This window comes from Phyllobates terribilis, unplaced genomic scaffold, assembly GCF_046119375.1.
Source record: "Phyllobates terribilis strain yellow unplaced genomic scaffold, ASM4611937v1 Scaffold_1__5_contigs__length_1240528914, whole genome shotgun sequence".
Classification (NCBI taxonomy): Eukaryota; Metazoa; Chordata; class Amphibia; order Anura; family Dendrobatidae; genus Phyllobates; species Phyllobates terribilis.
Window position 1 is genome coordinate 810,636,605 of NW_027362761.1, and position 24,766 is coordinate 810,661,370.

Consider the following 24,766-nt stretch of genomic DNA (forward strand, 5'->3'; position numbering starts at 1 on the left):
CCTGACCTTTACTTTACTTGATACCTGACCTTTACCTGCTTCTTTTTGGTCCTTATTCCTTCTGATTCCATTCCCACCTATAATGGCATATCCACAGTATATGAAAATATTATGTCACACATTTTTAGGTTGGAATAACCCATTAATCGAATGCAGTGCATTCATCTCACAATCTAGATTCTCGATGTATAATGCTGACAATTTAATGTATGACTCCGGATTAACCCTCTGTAAGTGTTTTCAAACATTATATGATTCCGTAGAGACATAGAGCTCAAAGAGTTTGTGGGGCAAGACGGGCTTAAAGCATGTTTGCACTATGCCAGTCTTGATGGAGTAGAGCACACCACTTAATAAGTTTGACATACCTACTAAGTGACGTGCGCCAGTAATGCTACTCCATAGTAATAGTCTAAACGCCACCACTTTTCAAGAATTGGATGGGTAGGCGTGACCACGATGTGTACTAGCTCCTCCCAAGCTCTACCCATTTTGGGGGAGCTGATCCAAAGTGGGGTGAAAATGACAAAACTCACAGACTTTTTGTGCAACTCCACATTGTGCAAAAAAAAAGCTTTTACGACACTTTTGTGGCATAAAAAGCTTTCATGAATCAGCCCCTATGTAACTCAGTAAGAGGGTGCAGTTGCTTCTGAACAACTGACTTTAAGGGGTTTTCCCACGAACGAAAGTTGATTTTAATCAATAGATCTTGGAAGAAAAATAACTTCCACAATTGGATGTGTTTAAATAAAATGTTCCTGTGCTGAGATAATCTTATACATGTGCCCCTGCTGTGTACTGTGTAATGGCTGTGTCTGACCATGCAGGGACATGGTCTGATCATACCACATCTCCTGGGCAGGGGAGAAAGCAAAAGACAATACAGATATTACAGCAGGGGATCGCAGCTGATTCTTTTCACTGACTCTTTTTAAACAATGTTTTACTTCAAAGAAAGAATCAGCTGTGATCCCCTGCTATGCTATCTGTATATTCTTTTGCTTCCTCCCCTGCCCAGGAGCTGTGGTATGATCACAATAATGGTCAGACACAGCCATTACACAGTACACAGCAGGGGCACATTTATAAGATTATCTCAGCACAGGAACAATTTATTTAATCACATCCAATTGTGGAAATGATTATTATTCCAAGATCTATTGATTAAAATCAACTTTCGTTGTGGGAAAACCTTCAAAGAGAATCTATCACCAGGTAATAAAAGTCCAAATTGTTTTGCTCTTATTTTATTCCTGCTCCTCCCCTTAGTAATCCGTGTTTTGTTTTTTTAAAATCTGCCAAACGGTTCCAGAGATATGGGCCTTTTTATTTGATGAAAATTTTTATGGTCTTTACCAAAGGGTATTACCCACAAGGAATAATGCAGAAGAGGCTAAAAACATGCCCAAAGAGAATCGAGTGAGCAACATTCCTTGATGGAATATATACCGATACTTATGCAAGATGAAAATCTACCCAAATTACTCAAAGATTGAGTTCAATGTATTCCAACACATGGATATAGTTTGGGAGATTAATTATTTCCTAGTCTATTACATAGGCTTAATTTATATAAAACTTGGCTTTACCTAAAAGGCTTTTATTAAGTGTGGTGGAAATAAGTGTAATATGTTCACATGGATAAAAAGATTGTATTTTTCAATAGTGAAATTAAAAATAAAATGGTTCACTAGTTGTGATATTAAATATATATGTATATATATGTATATACATATATATATATATATATATATATACATACAATGGTGTAAAAAAGTGTTTGCCCCCTTCCTGATTTCTTATTCTTTTGCATGTTTGTCACACTTAAATGTTTCAGATCACAAAACAAATTTAAATATTTGACAAAGATAACACAAATAAACACAAAATGTAGCTTTTAAATGAAGGTCTTTATTATTAAGGTAAAAAGAAATCCAAACCTACAGGGCCCTGTGTGAAGAAGTGATTGCCCCCTAAACCTATTAATTGGTTGGGCTGCCCTTAGCAGCAATAACTGCAATCAAGCATTTGCGATAACTGGCAATGAGTCTTTTATAACGCTCTGGATGAATTTTGGCCCACTCATCTTTGGAAAATTGTTGTAATTCACCACATTGGAGGGTTTCCGAGCATGAACCGCCTTTTTAAGGTCATGCCGCAGCATCTCAACCAGATTAAGGTCAGGACTTTACCTAGGCCCCTCCAAAGTCTTAATTTTGTTTTTCTTAAGCCATTCAGAGGTGCACTTCCTGGTGACTTTTGGATCATTGTCCTGCTGCATAACCAAAGTGCCCTTCAGCTTGAGTTCACGATCAGATAGTCGGACATTTTCCTTCAGAATTTTTTGGTAGACAGCAGAATTCATGGTTCCATTTACCACAGCAACTCTTCCATGTCCTGAAGCAGCAAAACAGCTCCAGACCATCACACTACCACCACCATATTTTACTGTTGGTATGATGTTCCTTTTCTGAAACACTGTGTTACTTCTACACCAGATGTAATGGGACATACACCTTCCAAAAAGTTCAACTTTTGTCTCCACAGTCCACAGAGTATTCTCCCAAAAGTCTTGGCGTTCATCAAGATGTTTTCTGGCAAAACTGAGACGAGCCTTCATGTTCTTTTTGCTCAGCAGTGGTTTTCGTCTTTGAACTAATTTTGGTCGGCCGGTCACTCCTGGGACGGTTCACCACTGTTCCATGTTTTCGTCATTTGTATATAATGGCTCTCACTGTGGTTCACTGGAGTCCCAAAGCTTTAGAAATGGCTTTATAACATTTTTCAGACTGATAGATCTCAATTACTTTGTTTCTCATTTGTTCCTGAAATTCTTTGGATCGCAGCATGATGTCTAGCTTTTGAGGATCTTTTGGTCTACTTCTGCATTTTGTGTTTACTTGTGCTATCTTTGTCTAATATTTAAATTTGTTTTGTGATCTGAAACACTTAAGTGTGACAAACATGCAAAAGGTTCAAGAAATCAGGAAGGGGAAAACACTTTTTCATACCACTGCATATTGTTATCAGGTCCAATGCACAATATGTGACTTATATTATGTAGGATGAAAAAAACAGGAAACTGAAAACCTGCATTTCTGAACAAATTAACAGTACATACAAAAATATCTAACCTGGAAGCAGTTTTTTTTGCAATTTTATCTGAAACTAGCATAATATAAGACAAGAGAGTCTGATTCTAATGAATGGTCACTTCCTAGGCTGCGTGTTGTAGTTTCAATACAATTAGTGTTTTATCAGCAGGCGATTATCACTGCCTGACTAGGTCTCACATGTACAGAAGTCAGACTAACCCCACCCCCACCATTGATTGGCAGTTTTCTGACTATGTTCAGTGTATAGAGAAAGCTGCCAATCAGGGGTGTGCGTGGGGTTATACGGGGCTTCGCAGTCTGAATACTGCTATGTCTACACCAGATAAAACAGAAATTCCATTAAAACTACACCAAACAGTCCAGTCATGCTGCTCTCAGATTGCACAGCAAAAACCTGCTGACGGATTCCCTTTAATAGATAAACCATGACTCTATATTTCAAGCTTGAAAATGGCTCCATGGAAGAATAGAAACATCCGGTGAGCATGGGTGAATAAATTCTGCATTTTAACTTGAAGTACTAGCGTGCTGCTTCTTATTCAATACAAAGGACAGGAGTGCTTAATCCAGAACAGAGTCAGTATTATTTATTTGCCTGTTATGTAATATTTTTGTATGTTTCCTACAATATATAATTTAGTGGCTGATGTTTTAATGACATTAAAAGCCAAGCATTTTATTATTTCCAAGCCATGAATATGATGGCTGATGTTTTTTTAATGACATGACAACATCTAACCTCGCTTAGGGAATCACCGACCATGCAAATGTTGACTCCTATGAATTTCTCATGGCAGCCCATAAGTAAGCATAGACTATATCTGCAGTCATGGTGAGCTGCACTAAGTTGGTGGCAATCAGGCTAATGTCATTGATCTACTTTGCTGACTTCATTTCTGGAATTACATTTGTGCAAGAAGTGGAATGTTACTAATGAATTTAAGTCAGAGTTGTGTTTGCAGTTGAAATGTTCCATTTACAGAGCCATGCTTAACAAATAAAGCGCTGAATATTACATATATCTGCAAAATTAATTTGCCAGGGAACTGGATGACTGCTGTGCACATTACAGCTTGAAATCAATATTCATAATCCATAATCTCACACAAGAGGTAGAAATGTACAGATTTATGCTTTGCTCAGCTCTAATTGTCACACTGTTATTCATATCGCAAAACGAGCATGAACATAAAAAGTAATAAGGAGATATGGGAGCATTGTGGAGGTTCATAATTTCCAGTCCTATGTTTGATTACCATATTAACTACATCCTACAACTTCAATGGCTTACAGCGGTTTAAGATGTCAGGCAAATGTTAAGCTTCGGTATTTTACCTACTATAAAGTGGAAGATGCCTTGCCGTGCCCTGTACAATGTCATTGTATAGTCAGGGTCAGGAATAGAGTATGTTCTGGTACAACTATAGGGCTGATAAATATAGTGTTCACGACAGAAAACTGGGGTAAAACATTGAATAGTTGCAAATTTTTTGAGCAATTTCGACTGGGCGTGATGGGTTGCGGCTACTACCGCTTGTCAAATTTAGCAAAAGTGTCGGCAATTCTTACTCTAGAAATGTTATTCCAGTCCTCCACTGGAGTAACATTTTTGGTGAAGCGCACAAGGTGCACGTCACTGAAAAGAGGCAAGAAATTCATTAAGTGGCGGACGCCTCCTAATTAACTTGGCGCATCTTATCCTGCATGTGCTCATTAAGACCGGCGTACAAAATGCTAGTCTTAATGAATCTGGGCCTATTTGTATAACATTTTTGTTGCCAAAAATATCAATTCGGGTTTCTATTTGGAACGAGAGATGACTATTTTCTGAAGTGAATGCTATACATATCAGATGCAGAAGGGTCCACCCTTACATCTCTGAATTTCTCACAATACAAATTGAACACATTTCTGCCACTTGCTAGCAAAATCCTTGACAGGCTGCAATTCACATCACAACGACTGAGTATCTATAAACACATACAGCATAAACCTTTTCCAATAGTATTACAAGATCATGCTTTTTTTTTCCAACGCTGATCATTTTGCGCCACTCATTTTGGGAAATGTCAAGCCCAGAAAAAAAGTAGGGAAAGACACTTCTGTAGCTTTCATATTTTGACAGGCCATACACATTAGATAGCTGTTTACTGAACTATTGTTTGACCTACAGCTACTATATCTCTTCTGAACATACACAGGAAAACTTGGCTCAGCCGAGCTTTTCTGATCTCTCTATGAGAAAGTCGCTGTCAGAATCATCTGGCAGTGGCTTACCTCTTTGTCAAACAACTGCCTAAATGTTATGTCCCCAGACACCATCTGTTGGGGGGCAGTCTGGACTCACCCATATACATTATTTGGGAGCCTATCTCACCGAATTTGGCAGTTTTGGACGGCTTTTAACGGAAGATGTAAATTAAGGATGAGAACAGATGAGAACAACTATGTGACGATGGTGGGTGTGGAAACTCTGCGCCACTAGCCGGGCTTACCCTGGAGGGACGTAACTAAGTGACTACCTGGTCTTCACTAGAGCCTCTGATGGTGAGGATAAGCTTGAGCCATTAGGATAGTCACCAGGTGCCATTCCAGGGCAGCAGCTGACCAACAAGTCAAAGGCAGAATACGAGGCACAGAGGGCGAAGACAGAGACGTGGTCAGAAAGTTCAAGGTCGGGGTGGGCAGCACAGGTTCAAAATACGAAGCCGGGTCCTGAGCGGAAAGATCAGACAAAACAAGAAAACAAGCCGGGTCGGTAACAGGAGAGTTTAAACAGTAAAGCACCTTGACAGGGAACTAGTGACAGACTGCAACTAGAATCTAAGATCAGGCAAGGTGTGGAGGGAGGAGATGCCTAATATACCCACTGCTGGCAGGGGATAGGCCAGGGAAGAAAAACTCTGCAGGACACAGTGGTTATAAATTCCTGCAGAGTCTGGCTGTGCTGCCATATAGCCAGGTGGAGACTCTCCAGCAACAGGAGGATACAGCACTGCTGGAAATGCTGCACAAGGCAACTCAGCGAGATGGCTGACACTGGGAGGAGCAGAGTGGTGCACGCAGTAAATAAGACGCCACTTACAACCCCTGTGAGTCACCGGCATGACAAACTATTAGTATACTATGGGGAAAGCCATAGGCTGATTCTTGCTGTTTTTCCTTGTATGTTGTTGCAGTTTTGGTGACATTTGTTGGTGATCAGGATAAAATTGTCAGTTTTAGGTTATGCAAGACTTCAGCTCAAGACAGAGTTGTCAATGAACTGTGGGCAGAAAAGGGGTATGAAGATTTGGAAGAACAGACAAGACTACTATATAAAGGGACCTTAATAAACTGTTGCCCCTTTGGTCCTCATGAATTAAAATTGTATCAAAGAAACAATAGTCGAGCTGCCCAAAGAAAGTGATAAATGGTGACTAAGGATGTGACAGAGACATAATGCCTAGCCTAGGGAAAATATTGTGCACTGCATCGTATATAACAGGGGAGATGTGATGGCAATGAAAAACTATAACCATCATTTTTTTTCCATATCACAATTTTCGTTATAAATCAAATGGAGAAATCTTGCCATTTTGATACTGGCAACTGGGGTTATTTTAGGCTCTTACTTCCTGTTATATCTGGAAATTTACATGCACATTAGCAGCAATAGACTGGCCTTATCTTTTAAGCATCTGATGAGTGTGTGCAAAGGGCACTGCACAGGGAGGAGCACCGCGGAGCTGTAACATCAACTATCGTGATTGGCGGATCCTGTGTTATCAGTTAGGTATAGAGGTGTTACCCATCATTGTAACCCTGCCCTTGATGATAATGAGCCTGCTGAAATCTCTTCCCGAAAGGAAAGGAAATATTAATCAAAGAAGCCAGTTTTATTTTTTTTAATACAGATAAAAAAAAAAGTGGCAAAATGTTTTAAAAAAATTAAAAAATACATAATAGCAATGCTACATTTATTGCTCTGCAATCACGTGCAATCATGTTGCCATGTACATGTATACTGGTAAAATCTATGCTATGATACTAATAAACAAAAAAATCTGACAATACAAAAATAAATATTACAGAGTTCCATTTTTTTGCATGACCAAAAGTCATTAAATAGGTTTATAAGCCCTTTAAACAGAATTCACTGTTCTACTGTATACAGGAGACCACCCCATTTATATAAATTATGCAGCATACACCTACATCTACCCTGAATATTTGTCTTGAATGTGAACGACAAAGTAAAAAAAAAAGTGCATATAATGTGCGTAATAATGGTTAAATCATAGCATTACAGTGAGAACACGATGTGAGGAACAGTTCTACAATTTCACAGTGGAATTTAGAATCGAATGTACTTGCTGAATGGAACACATAAGCCAGCCAAGCTGCGAGCATCAATGTGAAAACCAAGATGTAGCATCTGCACAGCCATGATCTCCTCCAAATGTTGCATCTCTGAATACTGATAATGCATATGGATTTGATGGCAACTTGCAAAGCACACCATGAATAATGAAAAATACAAGCAAAACCCAAAAATCATGACTATAGAGTAGACATAAAAATAAAAAGTCATTCGCGGATATACTCCAGAAGACTGATTTTTATTTTTTTTCTTTGTATTCTAATCATCTGCTGCTATGACTTATACATACCTTCCAACCTATTGTGACTATGACTATGATTGATACTCTGAGAGTGAACAGGAAAAACAGTGGTTACGCTTTCTGTGACCTGCTGAAGAAGAAAATGTTAAGAGAGTAACACTGTCAGTAATCTGCGAAACACTTAATATAGAAGGACCTTTAGAAAAAGAACAGCAATGACCCTATCTATCTGAAGAACCTCTCAAGTGTTTCATAATGCTCTTAATGCTAAGCTTACAAGGAAGGCCTGCTAATCAAATAAACCACTAATTGTATTACTTAAGACAAAGGAACATTAAGACAGTACAAAAGCATAAAGATTTACTCTGGGCCAGATTGTGCACGGAGCTCTGTCAGTTATTTTATCAAGGAGACTTAAAGGGAATCTGTCACCAAGGTTTAGCTATTTAATCTGAGAGCAGCATAATGTAGGGGCGGAGAACCTGATTTCACCGATGTGTCACTTACTAGGCTGTGTGTTGTTGTTTCGATCAAATCAGTGTTTTATCAGCAGAAGATTATCGCTACAGGACTAGGTGTCTCGCACCTCCTTGTCCTCCTGCTCTGTGTAACCCCGCCTCCATCACTGATTAGCAGCTTTCTGTTGATATACAATGTACAGGGAAAGTGGTGTGGGCGGGGTTATACAGGACTAAGCATTCAGAGCACTGCTACATCTGCAGTATAAAAAAATTATTTCATTACAACTGTTGCAGCCAGTAAACTAAGTGATACATTTCTGGAATCAGGGTCTCTGCCCCGACATTATGCTGCTCTCAGACTAGGTAGCAAAATCCTGCTGACAGATTCCCTTTAAGGTCCGTTTACATGGACCAACCGGCCACAAGAAACAACAATCGGTTAGTAAAACTTTGCCGATCGGTGGTCATCTAAATGCCTATTTACGCAGGCAGACCAAAGCAAACGATGCTTTGTAATAGATTGCTCAGTGCACATAGGCTGCCATTGTTCTCAGCAGTGGGAGTGCTGTTTACACAGGACGATGCACCGCTGAAAATGATGATTTTTTGCATTGCGCAAAAGATCATTTCATCCGATGAACGACATTGTGCTCATTTATAGAGTGATTGGCAGCCTGATTACACTGCAAGATAATCGTGAAACGAGCGTTTCTAAGAACACACATTCACAATTATCTATCAGTGTACATTCACCATTAAATTGTATCTTTAGGCCACGGCCCCACTATCAGTATTTGGTCAATATTCGGTCAGTATTTTTTCTCAGGAGTGGGAGCCAAAACCAGGTGAGGAACAATCAGAGAAAAGGTATAATAGAAACAAGTCACCAATTCTGCATTTATCACCCACTCCTGGTTTTGGCTCCCACTCCTGAGAAAAAATACTGACCGGATACTGAGCAAATACTGATAGTGGGGCCGTGGCTTTAGTGAAAAATACAAATTCATTGAAGCAGCATGCCGGTCACAGTCACTTTATTTACAAGCCTGCTAGCCCACGTCATCATCCACCCTCCTCACACATCCAGGAGGTAGTAATACAAGACTCCCCTTACTCAAATGTGTACAGTATATAAGAACGGGCATAACACATGAACTAGAGATGGTGCAGAGGAGGGAGACTGAGACAGGTTCTAAAACTTTAGGTTACTCAGTTTAAGGCCACGTTCACACGTTTAGTATTTGGTCAATATTTTACATCAGTATTTGTAAGCCAAAACCAGGTGAAGAACAATCAGAGGAAAAGTATAATAGAAACACGTCACCACTTCTGTATTTATCACCCACTCCTGGTTTTGGCTTACAAATACTGATGTAAAATACTGACCAAATACTGAGCATGTGAAAATGGCCTAATGGTGCTTTCCTAAATTATTTTGGTAGACTGCTTTAAGTTTATGCAGGAGTAAATAAAAAAAGAAATAGGAAAAGTAAAACCATCCACTCCCTAATTTGGCTGTAACCCCTTCCCAAAATGGACAATTTTTTCCTCCCTTTCTTCCAAGAGCCATAACTTTTGTTTTTTTTTAAGGGACGAGCTGTACTTTTGAATGTCACCATTCATGTTTTAATTTTACCACATATTTTACTGAAAAACTGCAAAAAATTCCAAGTTCACTGTAATTGCGAAAGAAACACAATTCTCACATTGTTTTTTGAGAGTTGTTTTTATGGCGTACATTGTGTGGCAATATCATGCTCCTCATCGGTGTGATTACGATGATGAAAAAACTGGACAAGTTTGGTAATTTTCTTAGTGGTAAAAAAAAAAAATCTGAATTTTGAAAAAAAAAATTATTTGATTGTGTCGCCATTTTCCGAGACACATACACTGTGTTCCAAATTATTATGCAAATAATATTTTCTCAGATTTTCCCAAATTACCTATATGAATTGCAATCATTGTAATTTTCCAGTCAAATAACTATTAGAGTACAATTGAAAGGTTTTTGTACAAACTGCCTATGATAACAGTATATTTTTTAAAAAATAAAAAACTCAAACTGCACTCAAAATGCATGTTCCAAATTATTATGCACAGCAGAGTTTTCAACCTTTTCATTTTAATAAAGAACAAAAAAATGGTCATTTTTGAAATTATAAGCATTAGCAGGTTATTACAAACTGAAATCAAACAGTTTTCAACTCAAAACTTTATTCTAGGTCATGTTACATTTGCACATAGGACCCCTTGTTCGAAAGGAGCTTCTGAACTCTCTCGTCCAATGAATTTGTCAGGTTTTGGATGGTTTCTGCTTCAATTGTTTTGCATAAGGACAGAATACCCTCCCAGAGCTGTTGCTTAGATGTGAACTGCCTCCTGCCATCATAGACACTCCTTTTGATGATGCTCCAGAGGTTCTCAATGGGGTTGAGGTCAGGGGAGCATGGGGGCCACACCATAAGTTTGTCCCCTTTTATGCCCATATCAGCCAGAGATGCAGAGGTGTTATGTGCAGCATGAGACGGGGCATTATCAGGTGTCCAGACTACACTACCAGACTGTTATATGACGAGGTGTCCAGACTACACTACCAGACTGTTATATGACGAGGTGTCCAGACTACACTACCAGACTGTTATATGGGGAGGTGTCCAGACTACAATACCAGACTGTTATATGGGGAGGTGTCCAGACTACACTACCAGACTGTTATATGGGGAGGTGTCCAAACTACACTACCAGACTGTTATATGGGGAGGTGTCCAGACTACACTACCAGACTGTTATATGGGGAGGTGTCCAAACTACACTACCAGACTGTTATATGGGGAGGTATCCAGACTACACTACCAGACTGTTATATGGGAAGGTGTCCAGACTATACTACCAGACTGTTATATGAGGAGGTGTCCACACTACAATACAATACCAGACTGTTATATGAGGACGTGTCCAGACTACACTACCAGACTGTTATATGGGAAGGTGTCCAGACTACACTACCAGACTGTTATATGGGAAGGTGTCCAGACTTTACTACCAGACTGTTATATGAGGAGGTGTCCAGACTACAATACCAGACTGTTATATGAGGAGGTGTCCAGACTACAATACCAAACTGTTATATGAGGAGGTGTCCAGACTATACTACCAGACTGTTATATGGGGAGGTGTCCAGACTACAATACCAGACTGTTATATGGGGAGGTGTCCAGACTACAATACCAGACTGTTATATGGGGAGGTGTCCAGACTACACTACCAGACTGTTATATGGGGAGGTGTCCAGACTACACTACCAGACTGTTATATGGGAAGGTGTCCAGACTTTACTACCAGACTGTTATATGAGGAGGTGTCCAGACTACAATACCAAACTGTTATACGAGGAGGTGTCCAGACTATACTACCAGACTGTTATATGAGGAGGTGTCCAGACTATACTACCAGACTGTTATATGAGGAGGTGTCCAGACTACAATACCAGACTGTTATATGGGGAGGCGTCCAGTCTACAATACCAGACTGTTATATGGGGAGGTGTCCAGACTATACTACCAGACTGTTATATGAGGAGGTGTCCAGACTACACTACCAGACTGTTATATGGGGAGGTGTCCAGACTACACTACCAGACTGTTATATGAGGAGGTGTCCAGACTACACTATCAGACTATTATATGGGGAGGTGTCCAGACTACACTACCAGACTGTTATATGAGGAGGTGTCCAGACTACTCTACCAGACTGTTATATGGGGAGGTGTCCAGACTACAATACCAGACTGTTATATGGGGAGGCGTCCAGTCTACAATACCAGACTGTTATATGGGGAGGTGTCCAGACTATACTACCAGACTGTTATATGAGGAGGTGTCCAGACTACACTACCAGACTGTTATATGGGGAGGTGTCCAGACTACACTACCAGACTGTTATATGAGGAGGTGTCCAGACTACACTATCAGACTATTATATGGGGAGGTGTCCACACTACACTACCAGACTGTTATATGAGGAGGTGTCCAGACTACTCTACCAGACTGTTATATGGGGAGGTGTCCAGACTACAATACCAGACTGTTATATGGGGAGGTGTCCAGACTACACTACCAGACTGTTATATGGGGAGATGTCCAGACTACAATACCAGACTGTTATATGGGGAGGTGTCCAGACTACACTACCAGACTGTTATATGGGGAGGTGTCCAGACTACAATACCAGACTGTTATATGAGGAGGTGTCCAGACTACTCTACCAGACTGTTATATGAGGAGGTGTCCAGACTATACTACCAGACTGTTATATGAGGAGGTGTCCAGACTATACTACCAGACTGTTATATGAGGAGGTGTACAGACTACACTACCAGACTGTTATATGAGGAGGTGTACAGACTACACTACCAGACTGTTATATGAGGAGGTGTCCAGACTATACTACCAGACTGTTATATGAGGAGGTGTCCAGACTATACTACCAGACTGTTATATGGGGAGAACTGTGTGCTTCGTATGAAGAAAGAAAAAAAAATGGTCAGTTATGCCCGTATTGCCTGTTTAAATTCTAAGGGAGTATTCCTATCTGCCACTACTGCTGCTCAGGATGAATTAATTGAATTTCGGGTATTTGTGGATTGTGGTTCTACTCTGAATGTGATTGATGGGGGATTCTTGGAAAAACTTAGATTAGAACCTAAAACTTTGTCATCCCCTATTGCTGTGGTTTCTGTTGATGGCTCTCCCTTGAAGAGTGTTACTCATAAGGTCTGTGAATTTCCCCTCACTATTAATGGTATTCACCAAGAAAATTTGGATTTGGTGGTATTGGATAATTTACCTTCTCCAGTAATATTGGGGTTACCCTGGTTAAAATTGCACAATCCTGTACTGGATTGGTCTACCAATGAAATTAAGTCCTGGAGCCCTAAGTGTTATGACAAGTGTTGTAACGGACGTATTGCTGCTGTGGATAAAGGGGAATTGCCTGTACCTATTCAGGATTTTTGGAGAGTTTTTTCTGAGGAGGAGTCACAAATTTTGCCTCCCCATAGAGACTATGATTGTACCATTGAATTTGTCCCTGGAGCGACTCTTCCTAAAAGTCGTTTATTTAATCTTACTATTCCTGAGAGAAAGGCTTTGGAGGAATACATAAAGACAAGCTTGGCCGCTGGTCACATTAGGCCTTCCAAGTCTCCTGTGGCTGTTGGATTTTTTTTTGTAAAAAAAAAAGATGGCGGTTTACGTCCTTGTCTGGACTTTCGTGAGATTAATAAAATTACTGTACGCAATCCTTACCCACTGCCATTGATTCCTGATTTATTTAACCAGTTAGTGGGGGCCAAGTGGTTCTCTAAAATTGATCTCCGGGGGGCATACAATTTGTTGCGCATGAAGGAGGGTGATGAATGGAAGACTGCTTTTAACACTCCTGTGGGTCATTTTGAGAATCTGGTTATGCCTTTTGGTCTTACCAAGGCTCCAGCATTTTTTCAGAATCTTATTAATGACATCCTTAGACCTTTAATCGGCAAAAATGTGGTTGTGTATTTGGATGACATTCTGATTTATTCGCCTGATCTGGAGTCTCATTGGCGGAGCGTACGTGAGGTATTACAGTTATTAATGGACAATTCGCTTTTTGCTAAGCTGGAGAAATGTGAGTTCGCTGTACAGAGAATTAGTTTTTTGGGCTACATTATCTCCAGTGAAGGTTTTGAGATGGACCCGGTTAAAGTTCAAGCTGTGCAGGAATGGCCTAGGCCTATTGGTTTGAAATCGATACAGAGGTTTTTGGGTTTCGCCAATTATTACAGAAAATTCATAAAAAAAATTTCTATTATTGTCAAACCGCTGACCGATCTCACCAGGAAAGGTGCTAATGCGGTTCAGTGGACTTCTGAGGCCATTGAAGCTTTTGTGTTTCTAAAGGAGAGGTTCATCTCTGCTCCCATCCTTATGCAGCCTGATGTGACTAAGCCGTTTTTGGTTGAGGTTGATGCTTCTTCGGTGGGGGTCGGTGCGGTGTTGTCTCAGGAAAACAAGGATGGAGTACATCCCTGTGCCATTTTTTCAAAAAAATTTTCTGAGACTGAACTTAATTACGATATTGGTAATCGGGAATTGCTGGCGATTAAACTCGCATTTGAACACTGGCGTCACCTCTTGGAAGGTGCTGAATTTCCCATTCAGGTTTTCACTGATCATAAAAATCTGATCTATCTTGATGCTGCCAAGCGCTTGAATGCCCGTCAGGCTAGGTGGGCACTTTTTTTCTCGCGGTTTAATTTTTCCGTTACTTACATCCCGGGTACCAAGAATGTTAAAGCGGATGCTTTGTCTCGCAGCTTTTCTCCCATGGTCGGTGTTGAGGAGGAAGAGGAGAGCATTTTACAAGAAGGTGTTGTGATTGCTGCTTTGGACTCCGTTTTGGAGGATGAGATTCTTAAAGCTCAGGAGAATGCCCCATCTAACACTCCCCATGGGAGGTTGTTTGTGCCTAGGACCTTTAGGAGAGATTTGTTTGTTGAGTGTCATGAGTCTCGGTTGGCAGGTCATCAGGAATTTCTGAGACCAAGAGACTTGTGGGTCGCAGTTTTTGGTGGCCTGGATGGCAGAAGGAAGTCATTAAGTGGGTGCGTCAATGTACTGTGTGTGCTAGATCCAAGTCTTCGCATGCTCCTGCTGCGGGGTTGCTTTGCCCTCTGGAGGTTCCTAGTGCACCTTGGACACATCTGGCTATGGACTTTATTACTGACTTTCCCCCCTCTGAAGGTTTCACGGTCATCTGGGTGGTCGTGGACCGTTTTAGCAAGATGTGTCACTTGGTTCCCTTCATCAAACTGCCTTGCGCTAAGACACTCGCTAAGGCCTTTGTCAAGGAAATTGTCAGACTACATGGTGTTCCTACTGACATTGTTTCTGATAGGGGACCTCAGTTCGTGGCTCGTTTTTGGCGTGCCTTTTGTGACAGGTTGGGAGTTCATTTGTCGTTTTCATCTGGATATCATCCTGAGTCTAATGGTTAGACAGAAAGGAAGAACCAGGATGTTGAGCAGTTCTTGCGTTGTTTTGTGGCAGACAATCAAGAGGGGTGGTCTGAGTTTCTGCCGCTTGCTGAATTTGCTCTTAACAACCATACATCCTCTTCTGCTGGGTGTTCACCTTTTTTTTGTTGTTCTGGGAGACATCCGTCTTTTGGGTCATTCTCCAAATTGGTTTCGGCTGTGCCTGAGGAGGAGAGTTTTTCCGGTGATTTGGAGAGAGTTTGGACGGATGTGCGTGGTAATCTTCAGGAGGCTAACAAAAAATCTAAGAGGTACTTTGATAGGAAACGGCAAGAGGTTTTGTTTGCTGTTGGTGACATGGTTTGGTTGTCCTCTAAAAATCTGCGATTGAGGATTCCTTCTAAAAAATTGGGTCCCAAGTTCGTAGGGCCCTTTAAGGTGCTTCAGATAGTTAACCAATCTGCTGTTAGGTTGGAGGTTCCTACGTCCTGGAAGATTAACCCGGTGTTTCATGTTTCTCTGTTGAAAAAAGCTGATGTGTCGGATGGTGACGCCTCTGCCACTGTTCCTCCGGTGGTGGAGGACGGGGAATATGAAATTTCCCGCATCCTAAATTCTAGACGGTATAGAGGGAGTTTGCAGTATCTCGTCGCCTGGAAGGGTTTCGGACCTGAGGATAACTCATGGGTGAGGGCGGATGATGTTTCTGCTTCCAGACTTGTCAGAGCGTTTCACAGGAGGTTTCCTGGTAAGACTGGGCCTAGGGGATCCGGAGGATCCTCTTAGAAGAGGGGGTACTGTTAGAACTCTCCTGTTAGTTTTTTTTTAGTTTGCTGGTCACATGACCATTTTTGCCTATTTAATCCGGCTCCGCCCTCCTGGTCTTGCTGGACTTCATTGTATTTACTACTCTTGAGCTAGCTTGGTGCTCTGTTGCCGTTCTCTGTTAGTTTTGCTAGGTCTTCTGACCTCTATGCTTTTTGTTGTGTGTTTGTCTTTGACTGCTACTATTTCTGCTAGGAGGTGTCCAACTTATCCCAGTCCCTAGTTCTTGTAGGGATCCCTCCCTCACATCTATAGGTCTTCGTACAGACTAGCCGAGGACTTTAGCGGGTCTGATCGCAGGATCAGGTTCCCCGTTACATCGTAGGGATCTAGTTTAGTTCTATTGTAGGGACAGTTCTCCTGTCTTTCCTTAGTCCCTGTAGCAGATCATAACAATATAGTCCTGGACTACCCCATTAAAGGGTTTGCCCAGTACTCAGACAACCCCTTCTCAACCCCTTTGTTTGTCCCCAGTAAAAATAATAACACTTATACTCAGCAGGCGCTGTTCCAGTGGCGTTGGCTCTTCCGGGGCTTGCGTGACATTGTTACGCCACAAGATCCCTGTGGCCAATCAGCAGCCATATTACTCTCCCTGCGTTCAGACGTATTACATACTGTCAGAATTCCTGTTGTCCTTCTACAGTTTGACTACTAGTGCCTGCTATTATTCACCTTAATAATTGTGCTATAATTCAACTCCTTACCACTGGAGGCTGCTGTTTTGTTCTGCAATTGCCCTTTACTAATATGGAAGATTATGAACCTGCAGAATCCATCTTGTTTCCTGTTTGAGCTTACTTAAAGCCACATGGATCTCTCACTCATTGCTTGAGTATTGTGTCTAGCTGTTAGTCTAGTTTCAGTCTCCAGCTTCTGAACATTCTTACCCAGACTGTTCTCATTCATCTACGGATTGTTTACTACAACTCCTTTTCTTTATGCAAGAACTTCTACTACCGCTTGCTGTTCCTGCTTGTGCTCTTTCGGGCCACTGGTTTCCAGCAGTACTACGCCAGTATTGTAATAGGATACTCAAGCCTTAATCAAAGATGCCACTGAGGAAAATTTGGAGGTTCCTTTAAATAAGATGAACTGTTTGCTTACGAACATCTATGCAGATATGTAAACACTGAAAACAAAATACAAGGCATTTGAAACTCAGACATCTCATAACGTTCAAGATCTAAGAAATAAGATTGCCCTGCAGTCTGAACAGATCCTTCAATTACAAAATCAACATATTTCTCCGACCCCTTCACCCACCCTTCCACTCCTACCTTTCAGGTTTGGTGGAGACCGTGACAAATTTTGTGGATTCATCAATCAGTGCAGATTGTATTTTGGTGCACACCCTGCTCACTTCCATACTGACAGATCAAAAGCATTGTGTATCATTATGCTATTGAAACATAAAGCATTAGCCAGCCCCCTTACTGAAACTCATGATGATCGACTTAATGATCTGGAGGCTTTCCTAGCAACCATGAGCCAGGTGTTTGATGACTCTAATTGTTGTGCAACAGCTTCAGCTACACTGATGGCGCTACGTCTGAGTAAGCGCTCTGTTGCAGGGTACGCCTCAGAATTCAGACGGTGGGTGATTGATACCGAATGGAATAATGCGGCAAAATCATCTTTTTTTAAGAACGAACTCTCCAGCGCACTCAAAGATGAACTAGCCTGGGCCGAAGCTCCCACAAACTTTGATGACTTCAATTACCATCGTATTCGTATAGACAAGCGATTATCAGAGAGAAGATTGGAAAAGTGGAATTCAAACTGGTTGAATCCATGCAGGTCGACAGCCTGTTAAAACGTGAATGAGCTGAGAGAAAAGAACGGAGACTTTGGGAAAATCAGTGGTTTTATTGTGGTAAGACTGACCACTTTCTCATCAATTGTCCTTCTCGACTACGTAAGACAGTGGCACTAGTAGCAGATCCCAACTTTTCAGACGAAGAATCAGTCTTGTCTGAACCAGCGCCTCCAGTGAATGCATTTTCCTCTATTGCACCCAACATTAAAAAAGAAAACAAGCACTCTCATTGCTTCCTTTCTATCAAACTTTAAGTTGATTCTCAATGGATTTCCACATCTGCCATGGTTGATTCAAGAGCAAATGGAAATTTTATGGACATCTCTTTCGCAAAGGAACATGGGGTAAAAATTCAAAACAGACTTTCATCTATTATCATGGAAACTGTTGACGGATCTCCACTAAATTCGGGACCAGTGAAACAAGACACTGAACTCCTAGAGATAGTTATGGAACCTAATCACCATGAAGTCTTATCGTTCTTACTAATCTCATCTCCACATTTTCCAATAATCCTGGGGTTGCCATGGCTACAGACTCAAACTCCCACAATCAACTGGGAAACCAAAGAAGTCTCGTTTCCATCTACTGTTCACTCTCCACAGGCTTCACCAAATGAAGAGGTTGTAGAGGATCCTGAACAATCTTCTAAACTACCATCTATATATAAGGAATTTTGATGATGTATGTGACAAGAAAAATGCAGAGAAACTCCCTCCTCATTGGCCATATTATTGTCCAATTCATCTATTGCTTGGAGTAGCGATACCCTTTGAAAGCATTTACCCACTGGCCGAGCAGGAATTAAAAACACTCAGGGAATACATCGATGAAAATTTAGCTAAAGAATTTAATTGTCCATCTTCATCACCAGCAGGTGCACCTATATTTTTTGTTAAAAAGAAAGACAGCTCCTTGAGACCCTGTGTTGATTAAAAAGAATTCAATAAAATTACTGTAAAGAATCATTACCCTCTGCCTTTGATTCCTGAATTGCTGGACAGAGTTTGTCATTCAAAGTTATTCACAAAACTGGATCTTCGAGGGGCATACAACTTGGTTCGTGTTGGACCAGGTGATGAATGTAAAAAAGCATTCAGATCACGTTATGAACACTATGATTACTTAGTTATGTCGTTTGGACTGTGCAATGTTCTTGCAACGTTTCAGCATTTCGTTAATGACATTTTCAGAGACTTGCTTGATCAATTTGTAGTCATTTATCTGGATGATGTACTAATCTTTTCTAATTCTGCAGAAGAGCATCAGAATCATGTGAAAACTGTGCTAGAGCGTCTAAGAACTCACCATCTTCATATTAAGCTATAAAAATGTGAGTTCCATCAAACAGACATCCAGTTCTTGGGCTATATAATCTGTACTCAAGGATTTCAAATTGATTTAAGCAAGATTCAAGCTATCACTAAGTGGCCAACGCCAAAAAATTGTGAAAGAAGTCCAACGATTTGTGGGCTTTGCTAATTTTTACAGACGTTTCATTAAGAATTTTTCAGGTATAATTGCAACAATCACCGAAGTAACAAAGAAAAGCAGATCATTTGTTTGGTCTCCTCAAGCACAATATGCTTTTTCTTGCCTGAAGACAGAGTTCACAACAGCTCCTATACTGATTCATCCCATTCCTGAACATGCTTTTATTGTAGAAGTGGATGCTTCAGATGGTGCAATAGGTGCCATTCTAACACAAAGAACAGGAACAAAAGATTTAGAGACAAATCGGTTCCAAGGCACCAGAGAGATTCTATTCATTTATTCATCCAAAATGCATCATAAAAGCAACATATTGGCCAGCAAGTTGCCTATTTCAAGCATAAACAAAATGGCATCCACAGAGCCTTGGAGTGGTGCAAAGGGAACTAACATTATGGACACAGGAACAAAAGATTGGCTTCATCCTTGTGCCTGTTTCTCCAGAAGTTTGACAGTGTCAGAGAAGAATTATGATGTGGAGAAAAAAGAGCTCTTAGCTATGATTGCTGCTATCAAGGATTGGAGACATCATCTAGAAGGAGCAGCTTAACAAATTGTTGTTCTTACTGACCATGGTAACCTTGAATTCATCAGGTCTGCCAAATGTTTGTCCCCCCGCCAAGCTCGATGGAGTCTCTTTCTTAACCAATTCAACTTTGTTATCTCTTAGAGACCTGGCTCTCGTAACGGTAAGGATGATGCTTTATCAAGGATCTTCTCCAAAGATCCTTCTACAGCAGCACCACCACCACCAACTATTCTGCCTGAGTCCAGCTTCCTGGGGGTGATCCATAAGAACAACTTGCTGGAAATTATATGGGAAGCATACGAGACAGACCCAATTCTCCTGCATCCACCAGATGATATATCTCTTACCTTTCAAAATAAAGTATGGACTCATAATCATTGCATCTATTTTCCAGAAACTATAAGACTTAAAGTATTAAAACTAATCCATGACTTCAAGTTAGCAGGACACAAAGGAATTTAAAAAAACAAGAATTTCTGTCTTGTTTCATTTGGTGGCCCTATTGCCAAAAAGATGTTAAACAATATGTATCTTCCTGTAGCACCTGTGCCATGTATAAAACTCCCCGCACATCACCAATGGGATTATTGCAGCCTCTGAAAATTCCATCTCGTTCTTGGGGCTTTATATCTATGGACATTATTGTGGAACTACCAGTTTGAAAGGGAAAGAGTTAAATCCTAGTAGCGGTGGACCGACTAACGAAAGGAGCACATTTTATCCCCTGCACTGGTTTACCTTCTGCTAAAGAGACTGCTAATCTTTTAATTCAAAATGTGTTTCATCTTCATGGGGTTCCAGACGAAGTTGCCTCTGATAGTGGAACACAATTTACATCGAGATTCTGGAAGAATTTTTGTGCAGCATTGGACACTGATGTCAGCTTATCTTCTGCATTCCATCCACAATCTAATGGTGAGACTGAACGCACAAACCAAACCTTAGAGCAATATCTCAGATGCTACATTTGTCATCTCCAGGATGACTTGGTTGATTTGCTTCCTATGGCAGAATTTTCATACAACAATTCTCAAAATGCTTCGATCAAACAAACACCATTCTTCACAAGTTCTGGGTACCATCCAAGTATCCTTCCTAATTTTCCAAGAGAAACGCCTATCTCTGCTATCACTGACAGAATACAATCCCTGCAACACAATCTGGAAATACTAAAAGGGACTTTAAGAATTGCCCAAGAGAAATATAAGGAAGCAGCAGATCAATCTCGCAGACCTTCTCCAAGCTTCCAAGTGGGTGATGAAATATGGCTTTCCATCAAGAACTTGAAACTTCATATACTCTCACCAAAACTGGGTCAAAAATGTATTGGTCCTTTTAAAATAATTGGACAAGTTAGCTCAGTAGCTTTTCGCCATCAACTTCCCAGAACAATGAAGATAAATGCAGTGTTCCATGTCTCCTTACTAAAGCCATTTGTTCCAAATCCTTTTCCAAGGCATCGTCTACCTCCTTCTGATTCTATTGACGCGAATGAGTAAGACAATTACACATTTGAAAAGGTCCTGGATTCCAGAATATTCAGAAACAAGTTGCAGTACTTAATAAAGTGGTAAGGGTACGGCCCTGAAGACAACTACTGGGAACCTGTAGAAAATATCGACTGCTTAAAGAGTTTCACCAAAAATACCCACATAAACCAAGCCAAGCATCATTCGGAGGCCCCTGTTGAAAGCGGGAGTAATGTCAGAATTCCTCTTACCCTTCTACGGTTTGACTACTAGTGGCCGCTATTGTTCACCTTAATAATTGTGCTGCAATTGCACTCCTTACCACTGGAGGCTGCTGTTGTGTTCTGAAATAGCCCTTTACTAATATGGCAGATTACGAACCCGTGGAAATGCTCTTGTTTCCTGTTTGGGCTTACTTAAAGCCGCATGGATCTCTCACTCATTGCTTGAGTATTGTGTCTAGCTGTTAGCCTAGTTTCAGTTTCCAGCTCCTGAACATTCGTACCCAGACTGTTCTCATTCATCTACGGATTGTTTCCTACAACTTCTTTGCTTTATCCAAGAACTTCTACTACAGCTTGCTGTTCCTGCTTGTGCTTCTTCGGCCACAGGTTTCCAGGAGCACTACAGCAGTATCGTAACACATACATCCAGAGGGAGTGAGAGAGCAGCAGCAATGGTGCTGGCACCAGAGGTGAGTATTAGTGTTATTCTTTTACTGGAGGCAAACATACGGATTGAGAGGGCATTTATGGCTTTGAAAAAGTAAAGTGCACATGTATTCCACTTGTTTGTATAAGTAACATTTTTCCAATGCCTGTCTTCCCTATTTAGCGTACAAACAAATATACAATTAGAGATTACAGGACATGAACAAATATCAAATGTCCTTCATGGTACTTTTTAGATTATCTATCCTTAGATGAGATATTAAATGACAAGATTAGTAGAATCTATGCTCTAAACACAAGTATGATATTATAGATTACAATACCCTGTAGTATATAGGCATACAAAGCTAGTAACACACATGCAGTGGGTATCAGTACAAGATGTTTTCATTGAGTTGAGACACAGTACCAAAATGTAATTTTACTTTAGCACTAATACATATAGAAATTTAATTTGAACCCATTGACCATTTTACACCTGTATACTCATGGGCATGTAAGACAAAAACTTTTTTTTTAAAACACAAAAATAATAATAGGGAGAAGAGTTAGTAACAACAACAGGTATGGTGGTTAATCAGACATGTAAGATAGGCAAGTTGGAAGGTATGTTTCCATGAAGCTCCAGAATAGTGCAAGGATACAGTCCCTTCCAGGAAAGAGGATCTTGTGGCGGACCATTTCTCCCATAATGCATCCCACAGACCATATATCCACTAGAAGTGCAGAAACAAGGTCGTTAAGAAATGGAAACAGGAAAAGGTAAGGTTAGCTAAGAAGGTAAGTTCCTTAAGCATGTGGAAGGAAGTGCAAATTGAAATGTGTAAAAATGCAGTTATCCCCACCCTCACAAATAAAAAAAAAGCTTAAATTTAGGAACACTTATGAAAAGTGATTCACAGGAAAAAATGTACAGATATAATATCATCTACTTTAAATTAAGTCTCCAAGAAAAAGAACATTATTGCGGTTCAGACACGCTCTTAAGGAGCCAGAGAAGAAACCTGGTTTTAAACTTGAATGGGCATCATACAGTAAAGCATTTTCACTGGCAAGTATTAATTTAAATTTATTTTAATTTAAAAATAAAAGTATTGTTTTCTGTATTGTCTACGTAGATTTTCAATCAATAGTCATATATTTTAAAGGTAATGACTCAAAACTAGAGATGAGCAGATCGCTTGCGCAAGCCCTGTCCATGGTCCAGGTACATACTCTCTCGGTATGAATTTCCTGAGCCTCCAGTTCCTCAGCATGGCATTTGGTTCGCCGGCCTGGCATGATGTCACATATGGGGTGCACAGGTGACATATTGACAGCCCGGCTAATCATAAGGCAAGCTTGAAATTTCAAAGGGTAAGGCAACTCGTGCAGCTCCTGTCTATGGCCAGAGAGCACTGACTTGGATTGTGGTCTGGGGTGTCACAAAGTAATCTCTACTCAAATCCATTTCATCTTGTTTTTTAATCTTAGAAATGTTTCGACACTTGTGAAAGTTGAAAAATGAATTGTCTCACACACTGGACATCAGGGTAAAGAGAGCTAGGGATGGAACTAACTATCACATGGTAGAATTTATGTCTAGCATGGTTTGAGAAGGAGTGGCATGACATAAACTCTAAGTGTCACAACGCATATACATCAAACCAGTAGGGGAAATTAGAGGTTGGGTACATTGGAAAACCAAAGATGTAGTGGCCTGGTACATGAAACATAGGAGAATTCAGATTAGTTGTCTGTCCTTTCAGAGATTTTCCAGAGACCATTCTCCTGTCCACATTCAGACTTAAAGTGACCCCGATTCCTAGAACACGCAAGCCCCCCAATAGTGAGGATATCTTTGAATGGAGCAGTGGTGCAGCAACTGGCTCTTTTCCTTAGTCGATAGACATTGAATGGGGTGGCAGGGTGCATACCTAGAAACTCTTGGAAGCTAAATATTGCAGATTTTTTTTTCTTGTGAGTCAGTTTTCATAAATGTTTCTAATGGTTATCATTGAAATTAATAAGCAAATTAAAAAAAGCAAAAAATGCAGCTTAAACCCAATGCATTTTTGTAAACCAAAATTACCCATTTTAGCAAATAGGTGAACAGATTTTAAATGCCACCTTGTAACTGTACAGATGGGGATAAGGTAAAATCTCCGAGAATGGAAATACTAAAGATGACAGAAAATAAGACAATAAGCTTTAGTAATATGATGGATGTGAAAAGATCTTAATAAAGACATGTCATTTTCTGAATTAAATTATAATGAATGCTGTTAGACTAAAAAAAAAGTGTGTTATAATGGTAAGACCAAAGCAATTTTCTTCAAAATTGCATTTTTTATTTAGTATCACATTATGATGCTCAAAATAACTATGGCATGATATTAAAAAAGGAAACTAAATAGATCTAAAATATCAAATAACAACTGATTTAAAATAATATTTATGTATAAAATCCACATAGTTCTGTGTGTAAAAAATATTGAAAAGATAATACAGTTAACGTAAATCACCTCGTGACCAAGGGGCCAGTATTGCGCATGGCTAAATGATGCTCTAAAGTTTTTATTATTTAGCATATATAACTGTACATACACATACAGTAGGAGCTTGGAAGCTAGTTTCTAAGGTGATGCATTTGTTCTATGCTTTTTCAAATTAAGGGCAGAGACAGACGGCCGTATTTCTCTTGCGAGGATCGCATGGTAAACCTTGCACTGGCCGGCACCTCTCCTGACCTGAGCTTGACAGCTCCATAGAAATCCATCATTC

The 24,766-nt window shown here is 40.3% G+C and overlaps 1 protein-coding gene across 8 annotated transcripts in view; it reads right to left on the reverse strand.

Annotated features, from left to right (window-relative positions):
* Nucleotides 1-24,766, reverse strand: part of MAPK10 (mitogen-activated protein kinase 10) — a 367,762-nt gene that overhangs the window by 66,537 nt on the left and 276,459 nt on the right. For 5 of the 8 annotated variants that reach the window (XM_073637130.1, XM_073637134.1, XM_073637128.1 and 2 more), the window contains one exon: nucleotides 22,648-22,719. The exons of the other annotated variants lie outside the window; for them this stretch is intronic. In XM_073637130.1, coding sequence (XP_073493231.1) covers nucleotides 22,648-22,719 — 72 coding nt within the window. The remainder of the gene's footprint in view (nucleotides 1-22,647; nucleotides 22,720-24,766) is intronic. 8 annotated transcript variants of the gene reach the window in all.